The sequence below is a fragment of the Eumetopias jubatus genome, unplaced genomic scaffold (assembly GCF_037043125.1).
Source record: "Eumetopias jubatus isolate StellerSeaLion01/CBP00866 unplaced genomic scaffold, mEumJub1_p1.0 scaffold_10, whole genome shotgun sequence".
NCBI classification, from domain to species: Eukaryota; Metazoa; Chordata; class Mammalia; order Carnivora; family Otariidae; genus Eumetopias; species Eumetopias jubatus.
The window spans coordinates 28,293,407-28,317,264 of record NW_028274816.1 but is presented as its reverse complement, the minus strand read 5'-3'; the positions used below and the strand labels follow the sequence as shown (position 1 = coordinate 28,317,264).

At 59.5% G+C, this 23,858-nt stretch overlaps 1 protein-coding gene across 2 annotated transcripts; it reads left to right on the top strand.

The window, feature by feature from the left end:
• The first annotated feature begins 609 nt into the window (after positions 1 to 609).
• Positions 610 to 23,858, top strand: BCAR1 (BCAR1 scaffold protein, Cas family member). Of its 2 annotated transcripts, XM_088027148.1 has the most exons (8): positions 610 to 636; positions 9,898 to 10,416; positions 10,456 to 10,509; positions 16,418 to 16,579; positions 16,750 to 16,866; positions 17,608 to 18,699; positions 19,500 to 19,589; positions 23,171 to 23,858. In XM_088027148.1, exons 1-8 carry the CDS (start codon positions 625 to 627, stop codon positions 23,681 to 23,683), a joined length of 2,559 nt encoding a protein of 852 aa, XP_087883274.1. In that variant the 5' UTR covers positions 610 to 624; the 3' UTR covers positions 23,684 to 23,858. The 2 variants fall into 2 exon arrangements, with proteins under 2 accessions (XP_087883274.1, XP_087883275.1); XM_088027149.1 differs by lacking the exon at positions 610 to 636 and adding an exon at positions 1,878 to 1,901 and having other exon boundaries at positions 9,898 to 10,509.

Here is a 23,858-nt window from a genome sequence, read left to right as displayed (position 1 = left end):
AATGGCCAGGGTTTGGTGGGCGGTGAAGGCAGAAGTCGACTTGAGGCTAGCGTTTTGGGGGCTGCATGGGGCTGCAGCAGCCCATGTTGGAGGGGCGTAATCCCGGCAGTCTTCCCGGAAGAGGGGGCATTTGTTTAGTCCTTGAGGAGGGACGCATTCTCGTCCTTGATGGAGGGCGGGGGACGTGCATTTGGAGAAAAGGTGATATCCGCCGTGCCAGCCTCGAAGGCTAGTAGCTTGAGTCTGGTGCCGGGGGGTGGGGGTGGGGGTGGGGGTGGGGGGGTTAGGGGCGGTCCCACTGGGCGGTGCGCGCCCGCGCCCCCAGGGCCGGCCGGCGGCTCATTTGCATGGGGAGCCACAGTGGCCAATGGGCGCGCGCGGCCGGGCATGCTGGGAGCCGGGCTGGGCCGGCCGGGCCGCGGCGGCGGCGGCTGCGGCGGCGGGCGGAGCGACGTGGGACCTTCTCTGGGCGGTGGTGGCGGCCGCAAGCGTGGTGGCTGAAGCGGTTGGACCCACACCGGGACCCGGGCGGCTGCGGCCTTCTCGGAGCCCCGAGGGCGCGCGGCGCGGGCAGCTTGTTGTGTGCCCCTGCGGGGAGGCGGGGCCCCAGGCCGGCCGGACACGATGAACTACCTGGTGAGTGCGGCCGACGCGGCCCGGGTCCGGGAGCGCGGGGCGGGGTCCGTGCTCCTGCGAGCGCCGGCTGGCGTCCGCGTACCGGCTTCGAGGCGGTCCCGGGGCGGGCTGGGCGGTCCCTAGCTTGAAAGAGTTAAATGAGTGGCATTTCCTGCCGGACCTGCGCGTCCTGGGAACCGCTGGCCGCTGGAGCCTCCGCGGGGCCGCCACCAGGCAGGGGTCCGAGGTTCTGGAACCCCTCTCCCGCTGTGGCGGGGGCGCCCGGAGGCGAGGTCTGCGGAGGATCCCAGAGCCTGCGTGCCCACGGGGCGGTTAGAAGGGCGGGACTCAGGGGCCGCTCGCCGGCAGGAAAGTTCCTGAATCCGGGAAAGTTGCTGGCCAGAGTCCCGCTCTCCCCCTGCGGGCCGCCGCCTGCTGGGTGACCTTGGGCCTGCGAGACCCGTCTCCGAGCCTCAGTTTCCTCAGCTATAGGGACAGGTCCGAGATTCCTTGGACCGTGAACTTCCAGGACGCGGGGTGGTGGTCCATCCTTGGTCCCTGTGTGTGTTTTGGAGTGGGGAGCTGCCCCTCCCCGCCCCCAGGCTAGGGGTTGAGCGAACAAGTGCGTGGTGACAGAGGAGGTGTTGGTGCTGCGGCGGGAGCCAATCCTGGGTCTGTTAATGATTCACCCCCGGCCTGTCTGCGCTGGATTCCAGGCCTGGGGGCAGGCGCTTTTCCGCCTTTACCTACCCTGGTTGCAAATACTGAGGTAGGAGCCGGATCTTGGCGGCGGGAGTCCAGGGCTGCACCGTGACCCTGGGTCCCAGCGTTTGAGGTCCCAGCGCGTGGAGCTGGGGGGAGGAGCAGGCCCGCCACTCGGGGGTCTCCCAGAGTGCCCAGCCCCTCAGTGCTGCGGGAAGCATAGCTCAGAGCAGTACTGAAGGAGTCGGAGAAGTTGAGACTTGCTGAGGGCTGGGGTGCTTGGGGTCCATGGGCCGGTTAGTGCTTGGGGAGATTTTGGGGTCTTGAATCCCAGACTGGGGGTAGTGGCTCACTTGTCAGTCTTGCGGACACGGAGCTTCTTTTTCCCTACCCTACCACGAGGGTCTAGGCTGGGAGGCACTCTCCCCGTTTGCCATGACTCTTCTGCAGATTTCAGCCAGGCTGGGACATGTTCCTCATCCTTCTGGGCCAAGGGACACGTCCTATGCCCATTTCCTCTCCTGGCTGGAGAGCTGATGATGTGGGGTCCTGGGGTGGCAGGGCTGATGGGCCTAGAAGAGCAGGTGTGTGCTGGGTGCTGGGAGGAGCTTGCTGGCATGCCCTCCTGGCAGCAGCACCCGCTACCCGCCTGCCCCGGGCAACGAAGGGGCCCTGTGGGAACAGGGTGGAGGCAGGGCAGTGCCAGGTTCTGCTGGGACAGTCACCCTTAATTCCAGGAGGAGACCTGGAGCCTCTGGCCATTACAGTTTGTGCTGAGCCAGGGTGTGAAGGCTTCGGGCTGCTAGGACCATCTCCTCAGGCCTGGACAGGGGATCGAAGTAAGGTCAGTGCCACTAGGGCATCCTGAGCAGGAAAGGCCCCTGAGACAGCTGCTCTCCCTGTTGTCATACAGATAGGGAGACTGAGGCACAGAGAGGGACAGGTACTTGTTCACACGGGATTGAATTCAGAACTTAGTCTCCCGGTACAGCGCCATGCACTGCCTCACGTGTGCTCTACCCACCCCACCCCACCCCCGGATTGGGAGTGCTCTGGGCCTTGGGGTGCTGCCCTGCTCTACTGGCGGCCAGCTTGGTGGGGTTCTTCTGGGTCCAGGATGGCACTTTTGTGGTCCCCTCGTGGCATCCATTGTTCCAGGAGTTCTCACCACCCTGTGCTTGTGGGCCTGGAAAACTCCCTCCCCCCCCCCCCCCCGTTCCCAGGAGCCCACAGGCAATTGGGGCAGCCCGAACCAGAGGCCAGGTGTGCTCCCCGGGAGGCTTCTTGGTGGGGTGAGGGACACTGTTGGAGTCACACTTGGAGAGCAAGGTGTAGGGCCGGGGAGATAGGGATCATTCTCCAGCAAAGACACTGGGCAAACTTCTCTTTCTCTGGGCCCTCAGGGCCCCCAAATAAGGGGCTAGCGGGTGGTCTCCCTTCAAGGAAGGGGGTGGGGCTCGGCCCTCAGGCCCCGGGAGAGAGGCCCTGGCTCTACTGTCTTGCTGCCCTGATTCCTTCCACTTCTAAGGAAGGAGTGAGTTACTGGCCTGGATGGCCGAGCCCCATCTCAGACCCTCATCTCTACTGTGCATCCCAGAGATCAGGGATTTGGTACTTTTATTTGAGTGAGAACCCCACTTTTGTACCATTGTGTCCCCCTCCACTCCTGCCGAGGTGGTTAAGGGTTGCTGCAAGTTACCATTCAGGACTGGAGAGTGGCAGAGCCGCAGGGGGCTTTAGGTGTCAAGGTAGAGAAACTGGGGTCCCTTCTGTCCCTGCTGGGGCCGTTCCTTCTGCCTCTTCCCCTCCACGATGACATATCTAGGGCTGGTGTTGTCCCCGAAGTAAAGGTCTGCCTCATGTGGAGCCCTCTGCGAGAGACTAAATCCCAGTAGTGAACCGGCCAGCCCACTCCAGAATCCTGAGTCCTCCCAGCAAGGCCCCAGGAGCAGAGAAGGAGAGTAATGGGTAGTCAAGTGCGCAGGTCTGGGTTCTGCCAGCCTGGGTCACTTCGCTGGGCTGGGTGGCAGTGGTGAGGGTCCTAAAGGGGTTGGGGACCATTCCCAAGCTGCTAGCAGTTGGAGTGGGCTGCAGGATACAGGGCTCTGCCTCCCTCCGTCTTGGTGCTCTGACTCCAGCTTGCTTGCTGCCATCTGAGGTGTGTGAGGGGCTGCACGTGCCGTGTCCTCCGGCGGGAGGGCCCTGCCCATGCCACCTTTCCTTCTCTGCCCAGCCTCCCAGGGGCAGGGTCCTGCTTCCGGCACATTTGCTCTTGCCGCTGCAGCCAAGGCTCGGCCCGGCTTGTGTTTGTGTGAGGGAGCTGCTGGTATGGCCAGCACACGTGGGTTTTCAGTCCTTCCTTCAGCAGCCCTGCTCTCTGGGTGCTGAGTGTCGGACAGAGGGCTCAGGACCTGCACACGGTCCCAGCTCTGTCCTCTGAGCCTCAGGCACTCCTGAGGTGGGTAGGGCAGGAGCCGCGCTCCCCTGGGGATGGCTCTGGGCTAGAGGCTTGCCCTCGGTTTTGCTCCTTGCCGGTCGAACACTGAGGACTTGACCCGAGACCCTGGCTACTCACTTGTTCCTGGGTGTACTAGGGGAGTGATGATAAGGCTGGCTGGGACAGAGTTCCACCAAGGATGAGGGTGTGGGGACTTCTGGGCAGGGAAGAGACTGCCCTTAGAGTGGGAGGGGCTAGTCAGGACCCTGATCACTGGGCCCCTGGCTGCTGTCTTTCCAGGGGGGTTCCCGGGGTACCAGTGAGTAGAGGTTGTGGGTCCAGACTGCCATTCACACACACGTGCTTTGGGCCTCTGTCCATTAGCCACTGGGGGCTTCCTGGGACAAGCAGACAGAATACCCCAGAAATAATCTTGGCCCAAGTGTGAGACGGTTCTGGGTATGAAGGGAACTAGTGTTTCCCGAGTGACTACTGTGTGTAAAGCTCTATGCTTGGGGCTGGGGCGTGTGTGTGTGTGTGTGTGTGTGTGTGTGTGTGTGTGTGTGTGTGTGTGTGTGTGTGTGTGTGTGTGTGTGTGTGTGTGTGTGTGTGTGTGTGTGTGTGTGTGTGTGTGTGTGTGTGTGTGTGTGTGTTGGGGGACACGGGTGGAGGAAAAGGCCAGTCTGAGTTCCACTCCTGGCTTCCAGGAACCTAAGCATCCGCCCGGGAGCTATTTGGCTCCGCTTTGTCATACGGCGCAGGTCTGCCTCTGCTGCTTCCCAACTGTGTCCCTAGCAAGTCAAATAACTGTTCTGCCCCTCAGTTTCCCTGTCTGTAAGGTGGAAGTAATCCGAGTGTGTCATAAGGCTAAAAGGGAGGCCTGAGTATGCAAAAGAGCCTGCTCCCAACAGAGTTTGTCATTATTGCTATTACTGTGAACCTGCCAAGCATGTCTCTCCTCCCCTGTCCCAGCCACTAGCTCACGCCTTCCTGCAGAGTCAGGGTTTGGGGGTAGCATATACAACGTTCCCCAAGGCACTGGCGAAGCCAAGGAAGAGACCCACAAAACCGTCCGATGGCTGCTGCCCTCCTCCAGACATGTGCCCGCCTGTGGCCAAGGCCCAGCGACTCCGTGTCTGAGAGCCCACCCAGTCCGGGTGGGTCTGGTGCCCACAGGGCCTGAGGACACAATGAGGGCTATTCTGAGAGCCAGGCAGGGCCTGTGGGGCGGACCTGTAGGCTCCCGTGTGCAACAACCAGGGTGTTGTTCTGAGCAGGCCTGGCTGGCAGGTCACTGCCTGGGGATTGTTGGCATCAGGCTGGGGGTTCTCTTCTCCTCCTCCCTCTGGGGTGAGTGAGCCCCACATGGTCTTCCTGGCTGCTCCCAGGGAGGCTAGGATACCATCGTCTGCAAGGGGAATTTCTGCCTAAGCCTGCCCACAGAGGGCCAGGCGCTGAGCTCGTGTGCCTGAGGGTTCCGTGCTGAAGGATGCAGCCCCCACCCCCCCCATCCTGGGCACCTGGGTCAGAGGGCATGAAGTAGGCAGCAACAAGACGTTTTGGTCAGCACTTCGAGGTGGGGGTGACGGGGAGTGCATGCCCAAGGAGGGGCATGGGAACGTTCCTGGAGGAGTGACCCCTGCATCATCATGTTCTGGAGGAGTAGGGCACAATGGAAGGTTTCCTGAGGCAGGAATGAGGTTGCCAGAACCTTGGGGTAAGTCAGGCAGCACTCTCTGCGGTCCCTTGGGCGCAGAGGGCTGGCAGTGTCTGCCCGGACCGTGATGGCACCCTGACAGTGTGCCCCTCTAGAGGTCACAGCTGTGCCCCCGTACAAGGTGGGGGGAAGCACCTGATTGGCCCAGGCTCTGGGGGGCTGGCCCCTCTTCCATGCTGGGGCGAGACACTGGGTCCTGGGGAGTGTGTCCGTAGCAGAAATGCTCAGGTGCTATATGTAGGCTTTGCCCTGCCATGGGGCACCACCATTCCATGACATTTACGGAGCTGTCAGGCACTGTCCCGGAGCCTCCTGCTGCGGCTTGCCTGCCACTCCAGGGCCACAACCCTGTCTCCCTCCAGCGTCTTCCTCCCCCCGGGGCCTTGGCTCATGCCCGTCCTCTGCCGGCATGCTCTTCCCTAGCTGGTGTCATGGTGACTTCACGAGTCGTCTGAAATGTCACCTCCTTGGGGAGGTCATCTCTGACCGCCCTGTGTGCAGTGGCCCTGTCCCACATTATTATAGGTGCCCTGGTTTTCCCCCCTGCCCTAACAAATCGTTGGCTCTTTGCTGCCTTTGAACGTAAGCCACATGCAGGCAGGGGCCTGGACAAACTAGGCCTGTACCGTCTTGCAGAGCCTGGCCCAGCACCTGGCAGAGAGCGGGAGCCAGGCAAACCTTTTGTGAAACAAAAGTACAGTCCTGTGAAACCGGACTGTCTGTCGTCTTAGCACGGGGGATCTGGATATTCAGAGAGGCTCAGGGACTTGCCCAGAGTCACCTAGCAGTAGAGGGAGAGCCAGACCCAGGACTGGTTTTAGCTGCTGCTGAGCGACTCCGAAGGGAGGGGGACCGAGGAGGAAGGTGTCTCAGGAACAGCTGGGGAGGCCTAGAGGCCCAAAGCTGGGGTGCTCGGCCAGCAGGAGCACCCTGGCACCAGCAGTGCCTAGGACTCAGGTGCTGGGCTGTGGAGAGGCTGCCTCTGGGGCTCCGGGTGGGGGCATCCGCTGATGCAGACGGAGGAGCTCCTGGTGCCTGGCGCTTTGTGCCATGTGCCGAGCCCAAGAGGTGCTTCCCAGCCTGGCTCCAGCGGCCCCAGACTATACAGTTGCAGCCCTTGTTGGCCTTGACCGCTCTGTGAGCTCATGCCAAGGGGGTGGGGGCTGGCCACCCGGGGCGCAGGAGGCCCCAGTAGCTCTCCTGGGCCTGGGCAGACCCTCTCCCTCCTTCCCTCTTCCCCACTGGACCTTGCCCTCTGCAGAGCCTCCCAGCTTTGCTGAGCGCGCAGCACTGCCTGGCAGGGCCTGGCTGAGGCCCCTCTGCCGGCCTTCCCTGGGCTGTCCTCCTGAGAGGTGAGGGGCCTCTGAGGGGCAGTCCCCTCCGTCTGCACCCCGCCCCCTCTGACTGGGCTGGAGGGGAATTTTCCTGTGACTCACTCTGCTGGCACTTCCTGTGGTCACCAGGGCAGGGGCTGGGGGGGGGGACCCAGTGGGGTGGCTCTGTGTTCTGGGGTCACAGGGGGAGGGTGGGCCGGGTGTCCCGCCCCCTGACGGGATGTGATTCCCTCAGGCAGGCTGCAGACCATATTTGGGAAACTTGCTTTTCTTGCAGGCAGCCTGGGGATGGGGCCCCTGGGCCCCCCTGGGCTGCGGGACAGCCCCTGCCCACTCCTGGGGCTACAGCCTCCGGACCTGCTTCAGCCTCCCCTGTTCCATCCTGCCTTGGAGCCTAGGAGGTAGTCCTCTGTGCTTTTTCAGGATGTGTATTTTTTTCAAACCCCAAGCCAAGACGTGCTCATTAAATACAAACTGAGAAGTTCTGAAAAACAGGAAGAGAAAGCATCCCCCGTTGTCCCAAACATTCACACTGTTATTCTTACCCTCTCTCCTTTTTTTTTTTTTTTTTTTAAAGTTCAAGTGACAGTTTATGGAGGCCTTACCCATGCTTTGGTGCGTATATAACCATCATAGTCATGGCATGGGCAGAGCGTTGCAGCAGCTAGTGGTTCCGAGGGCCTCTGCCCCGGTGCTCACCGTGGGACCAGGTGAACCTGCCTTCTGTGCTCTCTGTGAGCTGCCCGCCTGGCCTGGCTTCTCCCCCCCAGCCTGGCCTCTCTTGGTTCCCACCTTCAGCATCTGGCTCTTTCTGGGTCTGGAGGCTCTGAGTGGCTCTGGAGAAATGGACTCCCAGGTGATCCCCATTCCTCCCCTCCCCGGGAGGCCAAAGCAGCCCTGGTCTCCTCTTGTCCCTTTGCTGGGGACCCTCTGTGATATCTCTGGGTCCAGCCTGGTCCTGGCACCGGCCCGAGGGGAGCAGCAGGGCGGAGACTGAGAACTGAGAACACTGGGGCCAGTGAGGTTCTGGGCCTGCCAGCGTGGTGCTGGGGTCCTCCTGCCTCTACCCCAGTCTCCCCACAAGGCCTTTCCCCAGGTCCCAGGCAGGCTGCTTAGCGGTGTGGACTCTCTACCAGGGCCATGTGGAGCTCATGTCCCTCTCCGGGAGGGCTTGCTGACTAACAGAGCCCCAGAGCAGCGCCTGCTTCTTGGGTGGCTGGGAGAATTAGCAGCAGAATGACGGGGTAAAAGTAGGGCCTGGGGAGGGTACTGCTCTTCTTTGGCCCTCCACTGTCTGCATGAGACCCTTTCTTGGTTTGCTGTGTTTTCCTCATTGATTCCTGCTGCCTGTCCCTTTTCCAGAAGCACCCATGCTAGTGTCGTGTATGTAGAGTCTGTCCTTGGCTAAGTGGAAAATACATAGACTTGTTTTGTGGACATTTATAATGTTTACATAAAGGGTTCTGAGTTTCTTACTCTAACTCAGGACGGTGTGGCTGGCCTTCGTCACCAGATACCTGGACACCTGCTGGAGCCCAGAGCAGAGTCGCGGATGTGGCCTCCCATGCTGGCTGGAACCCTGAGCAGCCTTCGTGGTGCTCTTGGCCAGTCCTTTCCCCTCCAGGCAGCACACTGTTCATATTTTGTTGGTTTTCTGTTGGTGTCTTGTTCTTGTCTTTGCCTTGCTGATTTGTAGAATGCTCCAGATTCTGGATTCATCCCTGTCTTGTCATTTGGTGACCTGTTACCCTGTCAGCTTTGTGTTATTCTCTCTCCAGTAGAAACCGTTCCACTTTGGTGAGGTTGAATCCATCTGTTTGTCCTTGTTGTTAACCTGAGGTTTTGTGTTTTTGCCGTCTTTGTTTTTAGAGGTGTATTTCATAATTTTTTCTCACTTCGAGGTCACAAAGATATTCTCCCCAGTTTTTTCTTTTGTTAGAGCTAGAGTTGTATCTTTCACCGTTGGGTCTTTAATGGTCCTTTGTTTATAACGTGAGGCGAGTGTGCAAATTGATTTTTCCTCCTACAGTGAGTGAGTTTCCTAACGCCACCCGTGAAGCAGCGCTGGCCTTCCCAGCTGCCCTGGGGTGTTGCCGTGTGGTCACCGACGGGGCTTCTGCCACCGGGCCATCCGCCAGCCCTGTGCTGAGGCACTGGTCCCGGGCGCGCTCGCTGATCCAGAGTCCTGGCACATCCTCGCAGCCTAAAAAGAGCATGCCCCTTTGCATTTCATTTTTAGAACTGACCTGCTTATTCGTGGACCTCTATTTCTCCATTTATTCTAGAAGGATTCTTTTTCTTTGGTCAAGTTCCTTAAAAAAGAAAGAAACCTCCTGCTGGCATTTTTGTTATAATTGTAACTTATTAAGTTAGCTTGGGGAAATTGGCCTTTTATAGTGCTTAGTCATCCCACCGTGAACTTGGTATGTTTTCTGTTTTATTCAGGTTTTTCTTGAGCCTTTTGGCAGAACGTACACATTTTTTGCTCTGACGTCTCCTGCTGTCTTTGCTTGATTAATTCCTGGGTAACTAGTAGCTTGTTGTTGCTGTTGTGTGGGCTTTTCTGTATTTCTTTCTCATCAGTTGCTGGTTCTGGTGTGTTGGAATTATTACGTAGATGAACATGTGGCCTGCAGATGGTGACCACTTTGTCCGCGCAGGTCCCCTCCCCACACTCCCGTTTTTCCCTCTCAGTTGGCAGGGCTGCAGGGCCGTTGAGTTGGAGCAGGGAGGGTGTGCATCCTGTTTTCTTCCCAGAACGTGCTGGTCATTATTGTCATTATTGCTGTCCTCCGCAGTGTTGGTTTGGGTTGTAGCGTGACTTTGGAGTGGTTTCCAAGAGTATGTTGAGTGCCGTCCTGGACTGTAGGTGGTGGCTGCAGTCGGGAGGATTTTGAGGAACTGTCAGGCTTATTTGAAAAATGCCAGGATCAGCTGGGCCTCTCTGCCGGGAGCAAATAGGGGCAGAGGCTCCAGGATCATCTCAAACCTTTCCTTTCTCAGTGCCAAGTCGAGTGGCCTTGGGTGGCAGCTGGGTACCCGCCGAGCCCCTGGCATACATGCTCATTCCCCCCTCTGTCCTCTCTCCCCAGAATGTGCTGGCCAAAGCCCTCTATGACAACGTGGCCGAGTCCCCGGATGAGCTCTCCTTCCGCAAGGGCGACATCATGACCGTGCTGGAGCGAGACACACAGGGCCTGGATGGCTGGTGGCTCTGCTCACTGCATGGGCGCCAAGGCATAGTGCCCGGAAACCGCCTTAAGATCCTTGTGGGCATGCACGACAAGAAGCCAGCAGGACCCGGACCCGGCCCACCCGCCACCTCGGCCCAGCCCCAGCCTGGCCTCCACGCCCCAACTGCCCAGTACACACCCATGCTTCCTGCCACATACCAGCCCCAGCCCGATAGCGTCTACCTGGTACCCACCCCCAGCAAGACTCAGCAAGGCCTCTACCAAGCCCCTGGGCCCAGCCCACAGTTCCAGTCTCCCCCAGCGAAGCAGACATCTACATTCTTGAAGCAGATGCCCCATCACCCTTTTCCCAGCCCAGCCCCAGACCTTTACCAGGTGCCCCCAGGGCCCGGCAGCCCCGCCCAGGACATTTACCAGGTGCCACCTGCTGCCGGAACAGGGCATGACATCTACCAGGTGCCCCCATCTATGGACGCACGCAGCTGGGAGGGGACGAAGCCACCAGCGAAGGTAAGGCTGTCCTGGCCTGAGCGGGCAATCCATCCCCTGGGAGTTTTGCCCAGGCCCTGGTTTCTGGGCCCAGGCCAGACCCTTGGGGTCTCTAGGGCTCCAGCAACAGCTGCATGTTTGGTCTGGGCCAAGATGGGAGGTGAGCATTTGGGGACTGCGTTATCCGTACTGAAGATGAGCAGGCACCCCCCCAGCGAAGAGGTCCAAGCTGGCCTTGGACCCTGAGGTGGCCTGCAGCAGGCAAACCCCAGTGGGAAGGTGTCCCCAGCAAAGGATGCAGTCTCTGTCAGAGGCCTGGAAGTCTGGAAGGGGTGGGCAGGCAGGACTTGGCAGATGAAGCCTAAGCAGCAGACTGGGGACCAACCCCAGCGGGGGGCCTGATGCTCCTGAAGAACCAGACCCCTGCCTGAGGGTGGAGGGTTTTGAGTAGAAGTGACTTGCCCAATCTGTGCTCTAGGAAAGTCATTCTGCCCGCAGACTGCAGGGTACAGGGCCCGGTGGGGCGGGGGAGCACCCAGGAGAGGGAGGTGTCACGGGGGGCAGCCCTGGAAGGAGGGAGCTCAGTACAGCGGTTAGGCAAGACTGGCTGAGAATCCATTGGAGCAGATGGGGTCAGAAGCTTTTCTTTCTCCCATGTCATGGTTTGCACCTCCGTCATCGGGGGCCGCGCCTCGACCCCTCTTGTTAACTCCACCGTCCTCAGCCCGTCCTCAGCCCGGGGCTTGCATCGGCTGGGCCCGCGTGGCTGCCGCATGAGCTCCAGCCAGCATGTTGGCATCCCGGCCAGCAGGGAAAGGAGGAACACAAAGGGGAGAGGCCAGCCACCTTGTGCCCGGGGGCTCCCATGAGTCCTCTGCGAGTATGTGTCAGCTCCGTGGGTGGGCTTGGAGCGCATCTTCCGGCCGTGCCTGGCCCCACGGGCACCCACCCCTCCTCTCCCGGGGCATGTTGGTGGGCCGGCACCGTGACCTGTGTGTGACGCCTGCACCATGAGGAGGAGTGTGCCTGTGGGATTGCCAGAGGAGGGACTCTCAGAAGTCACCACGTGGGCTGGGGGACAGGGCCCTAAGGGCAGCACCCTCAGCTCCACACAGGCCTGCCTGCGCGTCGTCCCCCCAAGTCCATGTACCCGTGGCGAGGAGGCTGACTGAAGAGGGAGGCCCCGTCCCACTGCAGCTCTCGGCCGAGTCGGGAGCAGCCTCTCTTCGCCTTTGGCCTGTGTCTTTCCATGCCCAAGTCCCTTGAAGATTTGGGGAGTGGAGTTTCCGGAAGCCCAGAAGCAGAGGAGGTATCCCACATACTTCTGAGGACAGAGTTGCCGAACCCGGCTCTCCCCTTTTCCTCCATGGGTGTTCTTCCATTCCAGCTCGCCCAGGAGGACCTTGAGAAACCCAGCGCATGTTGGTGGGGAGGGCCCTCAGAGCCAGCCCAGCCCCAGCTGCCCAGCTCACCGACCTCTGCAGAGGGGAGACCCCGGCAGGCAGCATGCCCCAAAAGCCCTGGTGGGAGAGGCCAGGTGCAGGGCACAGTAGCCGGCCCATAGGAGAAGCTGCCGAACTCTGCAGGTCAGCTTCCTGCGACCCAGACCAGGCCTCGTGTTTGTGCCAGGCCTCCTCTAGAGCTGCCCGTGGCTGGAGAGATGGTGGCTGAGTGGGCACTGAACTTCCGTCCTCGGGCCCTGTCCCGGGCTAAGGTGGGAGCCTTCCCTGGTCCGGCTGGGCGGTAGTCAGTAGGAACTCGTGTCACCTTGCCCCTGCCCAAGCCCCTGGCGTGGCAGCCAGGAGACCCGGCCGGAGGTCATGCCGGCTGAGGGTGGGGCTCCATGGGCGCTGGCCACTAGGGTCACTAGCTCCCGCTTCCTGCCCTACCTGCTCCTTCGGCTGCCTGGCCAGAGCCTGCCGGTGACAGAAGCATGCCAAGCTGGACTGGAAGAGCTCAGATGGGCCACTCCCAAGATGGCTTTAGGGAGAGAAGCAGAGCCCCGCCGGGGAGGGGGCAGGGAGCAGGCCTGCTGAGCCTCGGGCCAGGCCGGAGTCCATCCCCCCCCCCCATACTCACATTCAGTCACCGTCTACACACACACACACTCTCTCTCTCTCTCTCTCTCTCTCTCTCTCTCTCTCTCTCTCTCTACCTCCCTCCCTCCCTCCCTCCCTCCCTCTCTCCCTCTCTCCCTCTCTCTCTCCACGGTTTGCACACACCCTGGGGAGGGGAGGCATGCCCTTTCTCCTTCCTGAATTTTAACCGACAAGCTGGTCCTGGTGCCTTTGTCCTTCCAAGTGCTGGAAGCCCGTGGGCCAGGGAGCAGCAGTGAGATCCACGTGCTGGGCTGTGGACTTGAGCCCACAATTGGGCCTTGGGTTCTGTGTCCCTCCCAGTCAAGGGGCTGGCTCGTAGGTGACATCTGGGCTCAACCAGCTGGGTGCAGTGGTAGGGCTGCTCGGAGCCTGCGTCCCTGAGGGCCCTGGCCTGGTGGGTGGCCCTGTGTCCTGGGGCCGTGTTGCCTTCCCCTGAGGAGCCTCGTTGCTCCTGGCCTGGGCAGCCTCGGGAGCATCTGCTTTTATGTTAGGGTCATGAAAGCGGTGCTCATTTGTCGTAGAAAACTCATAACGTGTGAAAAAGCCCAGAGATGGGCGCCTGGGGGCCTCAGTCGGTCAAGCCGCTGCCTTTGGCTCAGGTCATGATCCCAGTGTCCTGGGATGGAGCCCCACATCGGGCTCCCTGCTCAGCGGGAAGCCTGCTTCTCCCTCTCCCACTCCCCCTGCTCGTGCTCTCTCTCTAGCTCTCTTTCTTAAATCAATAAATAAAGTCTTAAAAAAAAAGAAAAGAAAAAGCCTGGAGAGGAGACTCCGCAGTCAGGAGGGGATCATTTTAGCTATCGTGTATTTATCAGTCTCGCGTGGGTGTGTATGCACACTTTTGCATTTTGAGACTGTAAGTTCTATGGATGTTAAGAGCATTTTCTGGGGTCCCTGAAGTAATTGTGATGGGCACCCCAGATTTTTTTGTGTTGCCCCCTCCCCCTGGGGCCTGATTGCACGGGTCTGGGGAACAAACAGTGAGGTGGTAGATGTTTCAGTACAGGCTTCTTTGCCCACATTTCGAGGTTGTGCTTCTGTCCCCTCAGAAGTCTGGGAAGCGGAGGCTTTTAGTTCAGGGGTAGAGGTCAGGTAGGGTGAGGAGGGACCCTGCCAGGACTGTGGGTGGGGTGGGAGGCCCTGCTACGCAGGAAGCCAGAGGTGAGTGATGAGGCCGCTGGCCAGGAGGGGAAGGGTCAGGTGCCTGGAGCCTGGGGCACCATGGCCCACGTGGCCAGGGGGAGAGGTCAGGGCCACACCACAGCATTAGCAGCCTCTGGGCTGGGGCGTGGCTGAAGAACGCTGATGGCAGAAGCAAGTGGGGCCCCCAGAGAGGGAGGTGTTTCTGTGAGGTCGCTTGTGGGGCATTGCCTCTGGGTCAGGGGCCGCAGCTGTGCTAAGGGGACAGCTGTGGTGCTGGGTCAGGCGCCTGGGCAGACACAGCTGAGCTCGGTCCTGTTCCTCCTGGGGAGCCCAGGAGCTTGAAGGGGGCCGTGTTTAGCATGTCCCTCGCTCTGGGTGAGAGGTTAGATTGTCACCTGCTCGGTCCCACAGCACTCCAGCGGTGCTCCAGAGGAAGAAGCTGAGGCTTTGGTTTGGGGGGGGGGGGCATGCCAGAGCAGGAGCCAGCCTGGGTCACATGGGGTGACGTCCATTTTGCAAAAGGGGGAGACCAGTAGCCGAGCTACCTGGAGGGTGACTGCGGGCCCAAGCAGAATGCAGCAGGGGGTGTGGCCTCTCCCAGTGGGGTCTCTGGGCTCACCCCCCAGCCCCCAGCCCACCCCGCGTGCTCTACAGACACCCTGCTGGAGCCCGGCCTTGCCCCGGTCTGTTGTGTGTCTTTGTGTGGTATTGTGTGTTCTCTGCACTGTTGACGTGTATGCGTGGGCCTTGGGTCAAGGGTTCTGTCTCTCCTCCCAGGCTCTGGCTGTGTGTTCCCCCGCCCCCCCCAGGGGCCTTGGGGGCCTGCTAATGGGGCCTCAGGTGCAGAGCCGGGCAGCCTGTGATGAGCGGGCTCAGCAGCTCTCTGGAGAGTAGGTTTCCCTAACAAGCTTTCCCTCACTGGTGGCTGCCTTACAGTTTCTTTCGGACGGAGAGCATTTGCTGGCAAGTATAGCTGCTTACTGTCACCCTCTCAGCTGCCGGAGTGGCAAGCTGCCCATGGCCTGGGGTCCGGCCCCAGAGCCTTCCGCCTGTGCTCCCTACTCTCTGTCTTCGGGAGGCACTGCGGGGCTCGCAGTGAGTGGGCTCCCTACCCCTCTTTGTGGGGCAGGCTCCCCACCTGCCTGCCTCCTGGAGTCCGCAGGGCCTGGAGACGCCTCGGGTCTCGCCTCAAAGCCCTGCCAACCTGCCACGTCCCGCCTGCCCCCGCCTGCCCCGCCTGTCCTGTCCGTTGGCAGGTTCTAGCAGCTAAAAATAGCCCTGGAGGAGACTCAAGTCTGGGGCTCAAGGAGGGAGATGAGTCTGGGGAGGGCCGCCAACTCCAGTCCCAGACACGCTGGGGGTGGGGTGGGGTGGGGTGGGCGGGGAATACCCCATGGAGGCGCTTGCCCCAGCAGCTAACGGTGAGGCCCAGTTCTGCTGTGCTTCCTGGGAGGTGGGCAGAGGGTGCAGCAGCAGAGGCTGTGCCAAGCCCGGGCTGAGCAGGAAAGTGCTGGTGCCCACGCGCCAGGCCTGGGGTACTCCGCTGCTCCTGGAGTACCTAGTGCTTGGAAATACAGGCCACACGGGCGTGTGGAGCCGGCTGTCAGTGCCACAGGGACCAGTGCAGGCACGGGATGCAGGGTTCTGGGGGCATCGAGCCCGAGGGCCAGCCCTGCTGCCCCCAGGGGTGTGTGTGGGGAGGGCCTGAGTCAACTCCGTTCCAGACATCCCCTTTGACTAGGGAACAAAAGGCCTTTCTGTCCCAGAGCGCTGAGCAGGGAGGCTTGTGGGGGAGGCGTGCCCTGAGCGGAGTTAGATCCTGCCAGCCCCTCCCACTAGGCCGTGGGCTCCTGCAGGGCCGGGGTGCTTGCCCGGAAAGAAGAGGCTGGTGTGAAGGGCTCTCAGCAGCTTGCTGTCCTGGATGCCAGGCCAGTACCAGAGAGGGGAATGTGTTGGCTCCTTCTCTAGGCCAGCATCTCCTAAGGTCTTACCCTTTCCGGGTTAGTGGTGGTGTTGGCGGCCCCGTGGGTGTGGTGTACTTGGGAGTGTGGGGGTCTGGGCTCTAGTCTTGGCCACTCCCTCACACCCACACCCAGCTTTCCAGCATAGCCCAAGAGCTGGTCCTGAGGTCTGGGAGTCTTTGGTGGCCCTGCCTTCCGGAGTCTCCCCAGGATGTGCTTGGTGGATGAGGAGGGCAGGGGCACCCCCTTCTGGAAGCCCCAGGTCCCAGCTGTTGGGACCTCCTGCAGGCCACCTCTAGGTGGGCCCCACCTGGCACCGTCACGTCTGTCCCAAAGCTAGGAGGAGGCTGTTGGCTCCTGCTGCGGGGGTGGCCCCGTGTAGGGCAGCCTTTCTGAGGAGGGGGCAGCTAGGAGGTGTCATCAGGGCCATCCCAGTCATGGGCAGACCCTCTTCGTCAGCCCCCTTGGACCCTCTCCTGGGACTTTACAGGTCATCCAGCTGTAGAGCACTGCCATTTCCTGGCCAGAACCAGACAGCTCCAGACAAACCACAGGGGTTCTAGTGCTCCCCAGATGCTGCATCATATTGAAGAAAGGGTAGAGAACGCAAAGGGATGAGAATATCCTTCCCTCTCATTGGCCTCCTAGCCCCCCCATTGCATAGAATCTCCCTGGGGACCTGAGGGTGTGGTGACAGGTTGGTGACAGTTGGCTCTCTGCCCCCAGGTGGTGGTGCCCACCCGTGTGGGGCAGGGCTATGTGTTTGAGGCCTCCCAGCTGGAGCAGGACGAGTACGACATCCCCCGCCACCTCCTAGCCCCGGGGCCCCAGGACATCTACGATGTGCCCCCAGTTCGGGGTCTGCTTCCCAGCCAGTATGGCCAAGAGGTAGGTCCTGGGTCTGGGAGTTGGGGGGACCTTGGGCCGGCCCCGCTCAGGGAGGTGGGCTTGCTTTGCCCCCACCAGGGTGGTCCTAGGGTCGGTGCTGCGGGGTTTCTGCTCTTCCCGTCCCCTCCGGTGGCCCTAGCACCCGTGTCACTGCACCTTTTCTGCCTCAGGTCTATGACACGCCACCCATGGCTGTCAAGGGTCCTAACGGCCGGGATCCATCACTGGATGTATACGATGTACCCCCCAGTGTGGAGAAGGGCCTGCCGTTGTCCAACCACCATGCGGTGAGCAGTCGGGGGGTGCGGGGCCTCGTGGGCTGAGGCCTGATGTATATACAGGGTTTGGGTGTGACGGAGTGTGTGCTGGGGGTGGGTTGGGGGTCCCATGTCTGCAGGCCTGGAGGCAGTGAGAGACCTGACCGCAGGCAGCGGCTCTGCCCCTCACTCACTCTGTGACAGAAGTGGAAATCGAGTGCTCCTCCAGCCTCCCTCTGCTTCCTCGTCTACACCGGGGCCCCTTGTGGGCCTTTAGCATGTTCTTGAGAGGATCACACAGGATATTAGCAAGGCGACCACAGGATTTATCGTTCAATGCAGGACACTTCTGGGAGCGAAAGGGGACCAGTAATTATGAGGGGGCATCAGGCACAAACCAGGACTGTCCTGGGTGAACCGGGGTGTTGTCACCCTAAATCAGCCAAGCTCCTGCCACGGAGTAGAGAATACACAGGGGTGAGGGGATGGTGTGGAAGCTCTCCTCCCACCGAGTGTTGTAGTTACACAGTGAATGAACCCATGTAATCGTCACAGCAGACCTGTGAGCGAGTTTTCTTATCTTACGGCTGAGCAGGCAGGCACAGAGGGGTTGAGTCGCCTGCCTTAAGTCACACAGCTAGTGAGCAGTGGAGCCAGGATGTCGAGCACAGGCTGGAACCTGTGTGGGTAAGAACTGGGACGATGTGTGCTGCATCTGAATCTCTGGGTGGGCGGGTGGCGGCCTTGACCGTTCCTTCCCCTCCCCCCCAGGTGTATGATGTTCCTCCGTCAGTGAGCAAGGACGTGCCTGATGGCCCACTGCTGCGTGAGGAGACCTATGACGTGCCCCCCGCCTTTGCCAAGGCCAAGCCCTTTGACCCGACCCGCCACCCTCTGGTCCTTGCCGCGCCTGCTCCGGACGCTCTGCCGGCCGAGGATGTGTATGACGTGCCTCCCCCCGCTCCTGACCTCTATGACGTGCCCCCCGGCTTGCGGCGGCCCGGTCCTGGCACCCTGTACGACGTGCCCCGCGAGCGGCTGCTTCCTCCCGAGACGGCTGACGGCAGTGCGGCCGACGACAGCGTGTATGCGGTGCCACCACCTGCCGAGCGGGAGGCCCCAAGCGAGGCCAAGCGGCTGTCGGCCTCCAGTACCGGGAGCACACGCAGCAGCCAGTCGGCCTCCTCGCTGGAGGCCGCCGGGCCGGGCCGCGAGCCCCTGGAGCTGGAGGTGGCCGTGGAGGCCCTGGTGCGGCTGCAGCAGGGCGTCGGTGCCACCGTGGCCCAGCTCCTGGACCTGGCGGGCAGCGGCGGGGGGGGCTGGCGCTGCGCCGCCGAGCCTCAGGAGCCGCTGGTGCGGGACCTGCGTGCCGCCGTGGCCGCCGTCCAGGGCGCCGTCCACGAGCTGCTGGAGTTTGCCCGCGGCGCCGTAGGCAACGCCGCCCACACCTCTGACCGCACTCTGCATGCGAAGCTCAGCCGGCAGCTGCAGAAGATGGAGGATGTGTACCAGACGCTGGGGGCCCACGGTCAGGCCCTCGATGGTGGCCGGGGAGGCCCCGGGGCCACTCCCGAAGACCTGGACCGCCTGGTGGCCTGCTCACGGGCTGTGCCCGAGGATGCCAAGCAGCTGGCCTCCTTCTTACATGGCAATGCCTCGCTGCTCTTCAGACGGACCAAGGCCCCCGTGCCAGGGCCGGAGGGGGGCGGCCCCCTGCACCCCAACCCCATCGACAAGGCCAGCAGCATCCAGTCCCGGCCCCTGCCCTCACCCCCTAAGTTCACCTCCCAGGACTCCCCAGACGGGCAGTATGAGAACAGTGAGGGGGGCTGGATGGAGGATTACGACTATGTCCACCTGCAGGTAAGTGCCTGCCCCATCGTGGCTCCCCGGGGGAACGCCCCAGGGAAGCCTGCTGGCCTTCTCGGATCTCTAATTCTGCTAGAGGGGGACCTTGATTCTCTCCATACTGAGCCGCCTTGTGGCCAAAAGAGAATTTGGGCCCCAGTAGGCCTCGGTGAGTCCCTGTGTCCCTGCTCTGACCTTCCAGACCAGATGCACCCCCCCACACCCAAACCCATTCCTCTACCCCCCTCAGGCCTTTGGACCGATGTGGCCGTGTCATCAGGGGCCCTGCAGTGCCAGCCAGCGACAGCTCCTGAGCTCCTGCGGGAGCTGGGCTTCTCCAGTGAGCAGGGCAGAAGCAGCTGTCTTCTGTGTGGGGAAAGGGATTTCCTATCAGGCGTGGAAAGAAAGAAAACCCAGAGACGGGAAGGTGGGGTAGGGACAGGCCTCTGAGTGCCCCAGTAGGGAGCATTCCAGGTTAAGAACAGGTGCCAAGGCCCAGTGGTCAGGGATGGGTGAACAGGCCCTGTGTGCCAAGAGGAAGGGTTTGAATGTGATTCCTGGTATGGGAGCTGGGGCAGGGAGGGTGACCTGGCCACCTGGAGTGTGCCCAGCCCTTCCCTGGGCTGGCAGTTGGTGAAAGGGGCTCCGGAGAGGCGCCTTCCCGGAAGCTGTCCCTGCTGTGGGCCCAGTGCCTGCCATGCGAGCCTGGGCCTGGCCTGCAGTGCCCCCTGGTGGCTGCCTGAGGGGCCCTGAGGTCCCCCAGGCCGCTGGGGGGGGGCTCCTGGTTCAGCCCCCTCCTTGTGCCTTGCCTCCAGGGGAAGGAAGAGTTTGAGAAGACCCAGAAGGAGCTGCTGGAAAAGGGCAACATCATGCGGCAGGGGAAGGGCCAGCTCGAGCTGCAGCAGGTGAGGATGCCCAGGGTCACTGGCTTCCCTGGGCTCGGGCCACCAGTGAGCCCAGCACCCTACCCCCAACCCCACAGCCCTCCCTGCTCAACCGCCGGACTGTCAACATGAGTGTTGGATTTCTGTGTGAGTTATCAGAGTGATTATGGCAGACATTTGGGGGAACTCACAGAGAAAAGTGTAAAAAGGCAGGAAACAAGGCCCCAAGGCAGTGGGGGTGCCCTGGGGCTAGTTTGCAGCCCTGCTCCTGGTCCAGAAGGGCCTGTCTCTGTGTGTTTTCGATGATTCTACATCTGCTTTTATCTCGAAATTGTTCCATGGCGTTAAACATTCCTCCTCAGTTGTTCTTAAAGGCCACATGACATCTTACTGTTGAGTGTTTACGTTGTACCCACTTTCCCTGATTATGATTGTACTGCTGGGCTTACCTGCAGATGTAGAATTTTCTTCATTCTTTGGATCATTTCCTGAGGGTAGGAAAGGGATTTTTTTTTTCTTTTTAAGAAATGAGGTATTTTATTCTGATTATGAAGATAAAATTTAAAATACAGACTAGCACAAAATCAGCACAGAAATACCACCCATCAAGTTTTCTGTACCCCCCTCGCCCCGGGCACAGGGAAGGATGGCAGAGGCCAGGGGAGCTTGCTGGCTCCACCCTGACCCCCACAAAGCCACCATTTGCCCAGCGGTAAGGTGGGGATCATAGTGGGTCCATCTCAGGGTCAGTGGGAGAATTGAGTAAAGAATGTGTCATACTGAGGAGCCGCCTCGCCCACAGAACATACTCAGTAAAGGGGTAAAGGTTCATAATTAGATGTATCTCCCCCCGTCCATCCATCATCTGCCCTTCTCACGTATGGAGTCTCCACTGATCTAAGAAATGGACACGTGCTTTATCCTCTGTATCTTCTCTGGACTCTGCCAGCACCCCTGTTGGTGGGACATTTCGGTTATTCCCAGAAGTACTGCTGTAAACAGTGCTGCGCTAAATATAAATCTCTTCACCCGACTGCTTGATCATTGAGGTAAATTCCTAGAAGCTGGAAGAGACAGGAATATACCTGGAAAACTCTGTTAGGATCTAGTGCTCTTCGACCAGGGACAGAACGTGCCTTTGCAGTCCAGGCTCATAAAATGTGTGGACGCGCGTGTCGATTCCTTCATTTCCACATCAGTGAAAAATCGGGAACCCCCTGCCCCACATGTCTACTATGAGAATATTGGTTGAATAAATAAAACACAAATGTTAGTAGAGTAGAATATTAGGTGGCTATTAAGAATTGCCAAAGAATGGAAAAGACCCCCCAGAGTCCAAACTGAAAATGAGTGTGTTCTCTCCCCCTGGATATAAGGGAGCCAGATGGTGAGTCTCCCCCAGTGGCTGCCGAGTGTTTTGGGGATGAGGAAGGGGCAGTTCCATGTTGGTTTTGCTTGTTAAATGAAGGCTTGAAATCTTGGATAAAACAACCTGTCTGTCCCTGAGCCTGTGCACAGCTGGTCCCAGCCCCTCAGGCCCCTGGTCTGAACCCACTCGGGATGGACACATCAGTCCACATGGATGACTCCCAAGGCAGGGGCTGCTGGTCATGGAGATGCCCTCTCCCCATGCGCTTACACACACTGGCCAATGTGAAGCCTGTGACCCATTATTAGGGGCTGGAAGTAGGCTATAAAACACTATATTTAGCTGACCTTTGAACAACACAGGTTTGAACTGCATGGATCCACTTATATCTGGATTTTTTTTTCTCAATAAATATATTGGAAAAGCATTTTGGAGACTTAAGTTTGAAAAAGCTTGCGGATGAGCCACATAGCCTAGAAATACTGAAAAAATTATATGTTGTGAGAAAATAGCATTCAGTACATGTAATCTATAAAATACGTGTTCATTAGCTGTTTGTTAGTGGTAAGGCTTCCAGGTAACAGGCTAGGCTGTTGATGAGTAGTCAGCTTTGTCAGAAGTCACGCAGACTTTCTACTGCACGGTGGGTTGGCGCCCGTGAACCCCCATGTTTTGTGGGCACATGTACTGTTTCCAGTCTGCTGGTTAAAAAACAAACAGGAATATTCATGTTTAAAGGAAAGCATCTTGAAGAATAGTCTCCACATTTTTATGTGAATTTGGTTTCTGAGGTTTTACAAATACCATGATTTTTTTTTTAAGATTTTAATCTTTTTTTAAGATTTAAAATACCCAATATGGGGCTCAAACTCACAACCCCGGGGCACCTGGGTGGCTCAGTCGGTTAAGTGTCGTCTGCCTTTGGCTCAGGTCATGATTGCAGGGTCCTAGGATTGAGTCTGACGTCGGGCTCCCTGCTCCACAGAGAGTCTGCCTTTCCCTCTCCCCCAGCTTGTGCTCTTTCTCTCTAACATAAATAAAATCTTTTAAAAAACTAAAACAGGGGCACCTGGGCAAGGAGCTGGCTCAGTCGTTGGGTGTCTGCCTTCGGCTCAGGTCATGATCCCGGGGTCCTGGGATCGAGCCCCACATCGGGCTCCCCGCTCAGCAGGAAGCCTGCTTCTCCCTCTCCCTCTCCCCCTGCTTGTGTTCCCTCTCTCGCTGTCTCTCTCTCTCTCTCTGTCAAATAAATAAAATCTTTAAAAAAATGAATAAAACTCGCAACTCTGAGATCAAGAGTTGCATGCTCTATCAACTAAGCCGGCCAGGTACACCCCCGTACATTTTTTCTGTTCAAAGTTTTTATGGGAAATTGAATACCTTTATAAAATTAAAGAAGCCAGGCCCCCGGGTACCATTCACCCACCCCAACCCCTCTCAGCACAACTGCTAGTCCAGTTATCTGACACCCTTGCCCCATAAAGCATTTTGGAGCCATTATATCATTTCACCTGCAAATACTTTAGTATTTGGTTCTAAAAGATACTTGACCAGGATTGCATTCCACCAGAGGTTACTTCCTGGGTACCCAGGATTCCAGCTGACAGCTGTCTTGTTTTCTGCTTGGTGTATTTGGGGGGAAAAAAATTTTTTTTAAAGAATTAATTAAGAGAGCGAGTGGAGGGAGGGGCAGCGGGAGGGAGAGACTCCCAGGCAGACTCCGTGCTGAGTGCAGAGCTCTTTGCGGGGCTCGATCCCACGACCCCGAGATCATGACCTGAGCTGAAATCAAGAGTCGGATGCTTAACCAACGGAGCCACCCAGACACTCGTTTGAATCTTCTTGCAACGTATAGGTTGAAGACAAAATGTGGGGTTTTTTAAATTAATTTTGAAGTATGCATAGATCCATCAGAAGGTGCAGAGAGAGCGTACCCTTCACCCCCTTTCCCACAGCAAGTGCATCCTAAGTAAGCAGAGACCGATGTCCCTAACTATGGCTCCTACCCATTTGTTCTCCATTTCCATCATCTTGTGGTTTCAGAAGTTACAAGAGTGGAATCCTATCTTTTGAGACCGGCAGGCTATTATGGCGAGTCTCGGGGAGGCTGCGGAGGCCGCGTGTTCTGGCCGTTGCCTGGAGGTGGCTTGTGTCGTGCGCTCCCGCGGGGAGCCATCACTCTCCCCTCATGCAGTGTGGCTGTGGTTTTCACTGTGCTTTCCCTCTGCTGCAGCTGAAGCAGTTCGAGCGACTGGAGCAGGAGGTGTCCCGGCCCATAGACCACGACCTGGCCAACTGGACGCCGGCACGGCCGCTGGCCCCGGGGCGGACGGGCAGCCTGGGGCCCTCAGACCGGGAGCTGCTGCTCTTCTACCTGGAGCAGTGCGAGGCCAACCTGACCACACTGACCAACGCGGTGGACGCCTTCTTCAGCGCCGTGGCCACCAACCAGCCGCCCAAGATCTTCGTGGCGCACAGCAAGTTCGTCATCCTCAGCGCCCACAAGCTGGTGTTCATCGGGGACACGTTGTCGAGGCAGGCCAAGGCGGCCGACGTGCGCAGCCAGGTGACCCACTACAGCAACCTGCTGTGTGATCTCCTGCGTGGCATCGTGGCCACCACCAAGGCTGCTGCCCTGCAGTACCCGTCGCCTGCCGCTGCCCAGGACATGGTGGACAGGGTCAAGGAGCTGGGCCACAGCACCCAGCAGTTCCGCCGGGTCCTGGGCCAGCTGGCAGCTGCCTGAGAGCCGGTGACCGCAGGGATGCGGGTCAGGGGAGGAGGGCACCTGCCCTGAGAGAGTCGCCATGCTGCAGGCGCGGGGACAGGTGCCCCAGCTCTGTCCGGGCCTGGTGCCCCAGACTGTCCAGGGCTTTGTACATAGTTAGGATGGGGCAGGATATGGGACCGCGCCTCCTCAG

Coding starts and splice junctions, on each gene's coding strand:
- BCAR1 (XM_088027149.1), top strand. Junction 16,580..16,749: donor CCAGCCAGTATGGCCAAGAG/GTAGGTCCTGGG, acceptor TTTCTGCCTCAG/GTCTATGACACGCCACCCAT. Junction 18,700..19,499: donor ACGACTATGTCCACCTGCAG/GTAAGTGCCTGC, acceptor CCTTGCCTCCAG/GGGAAGGAAGAGTTTGAGAA.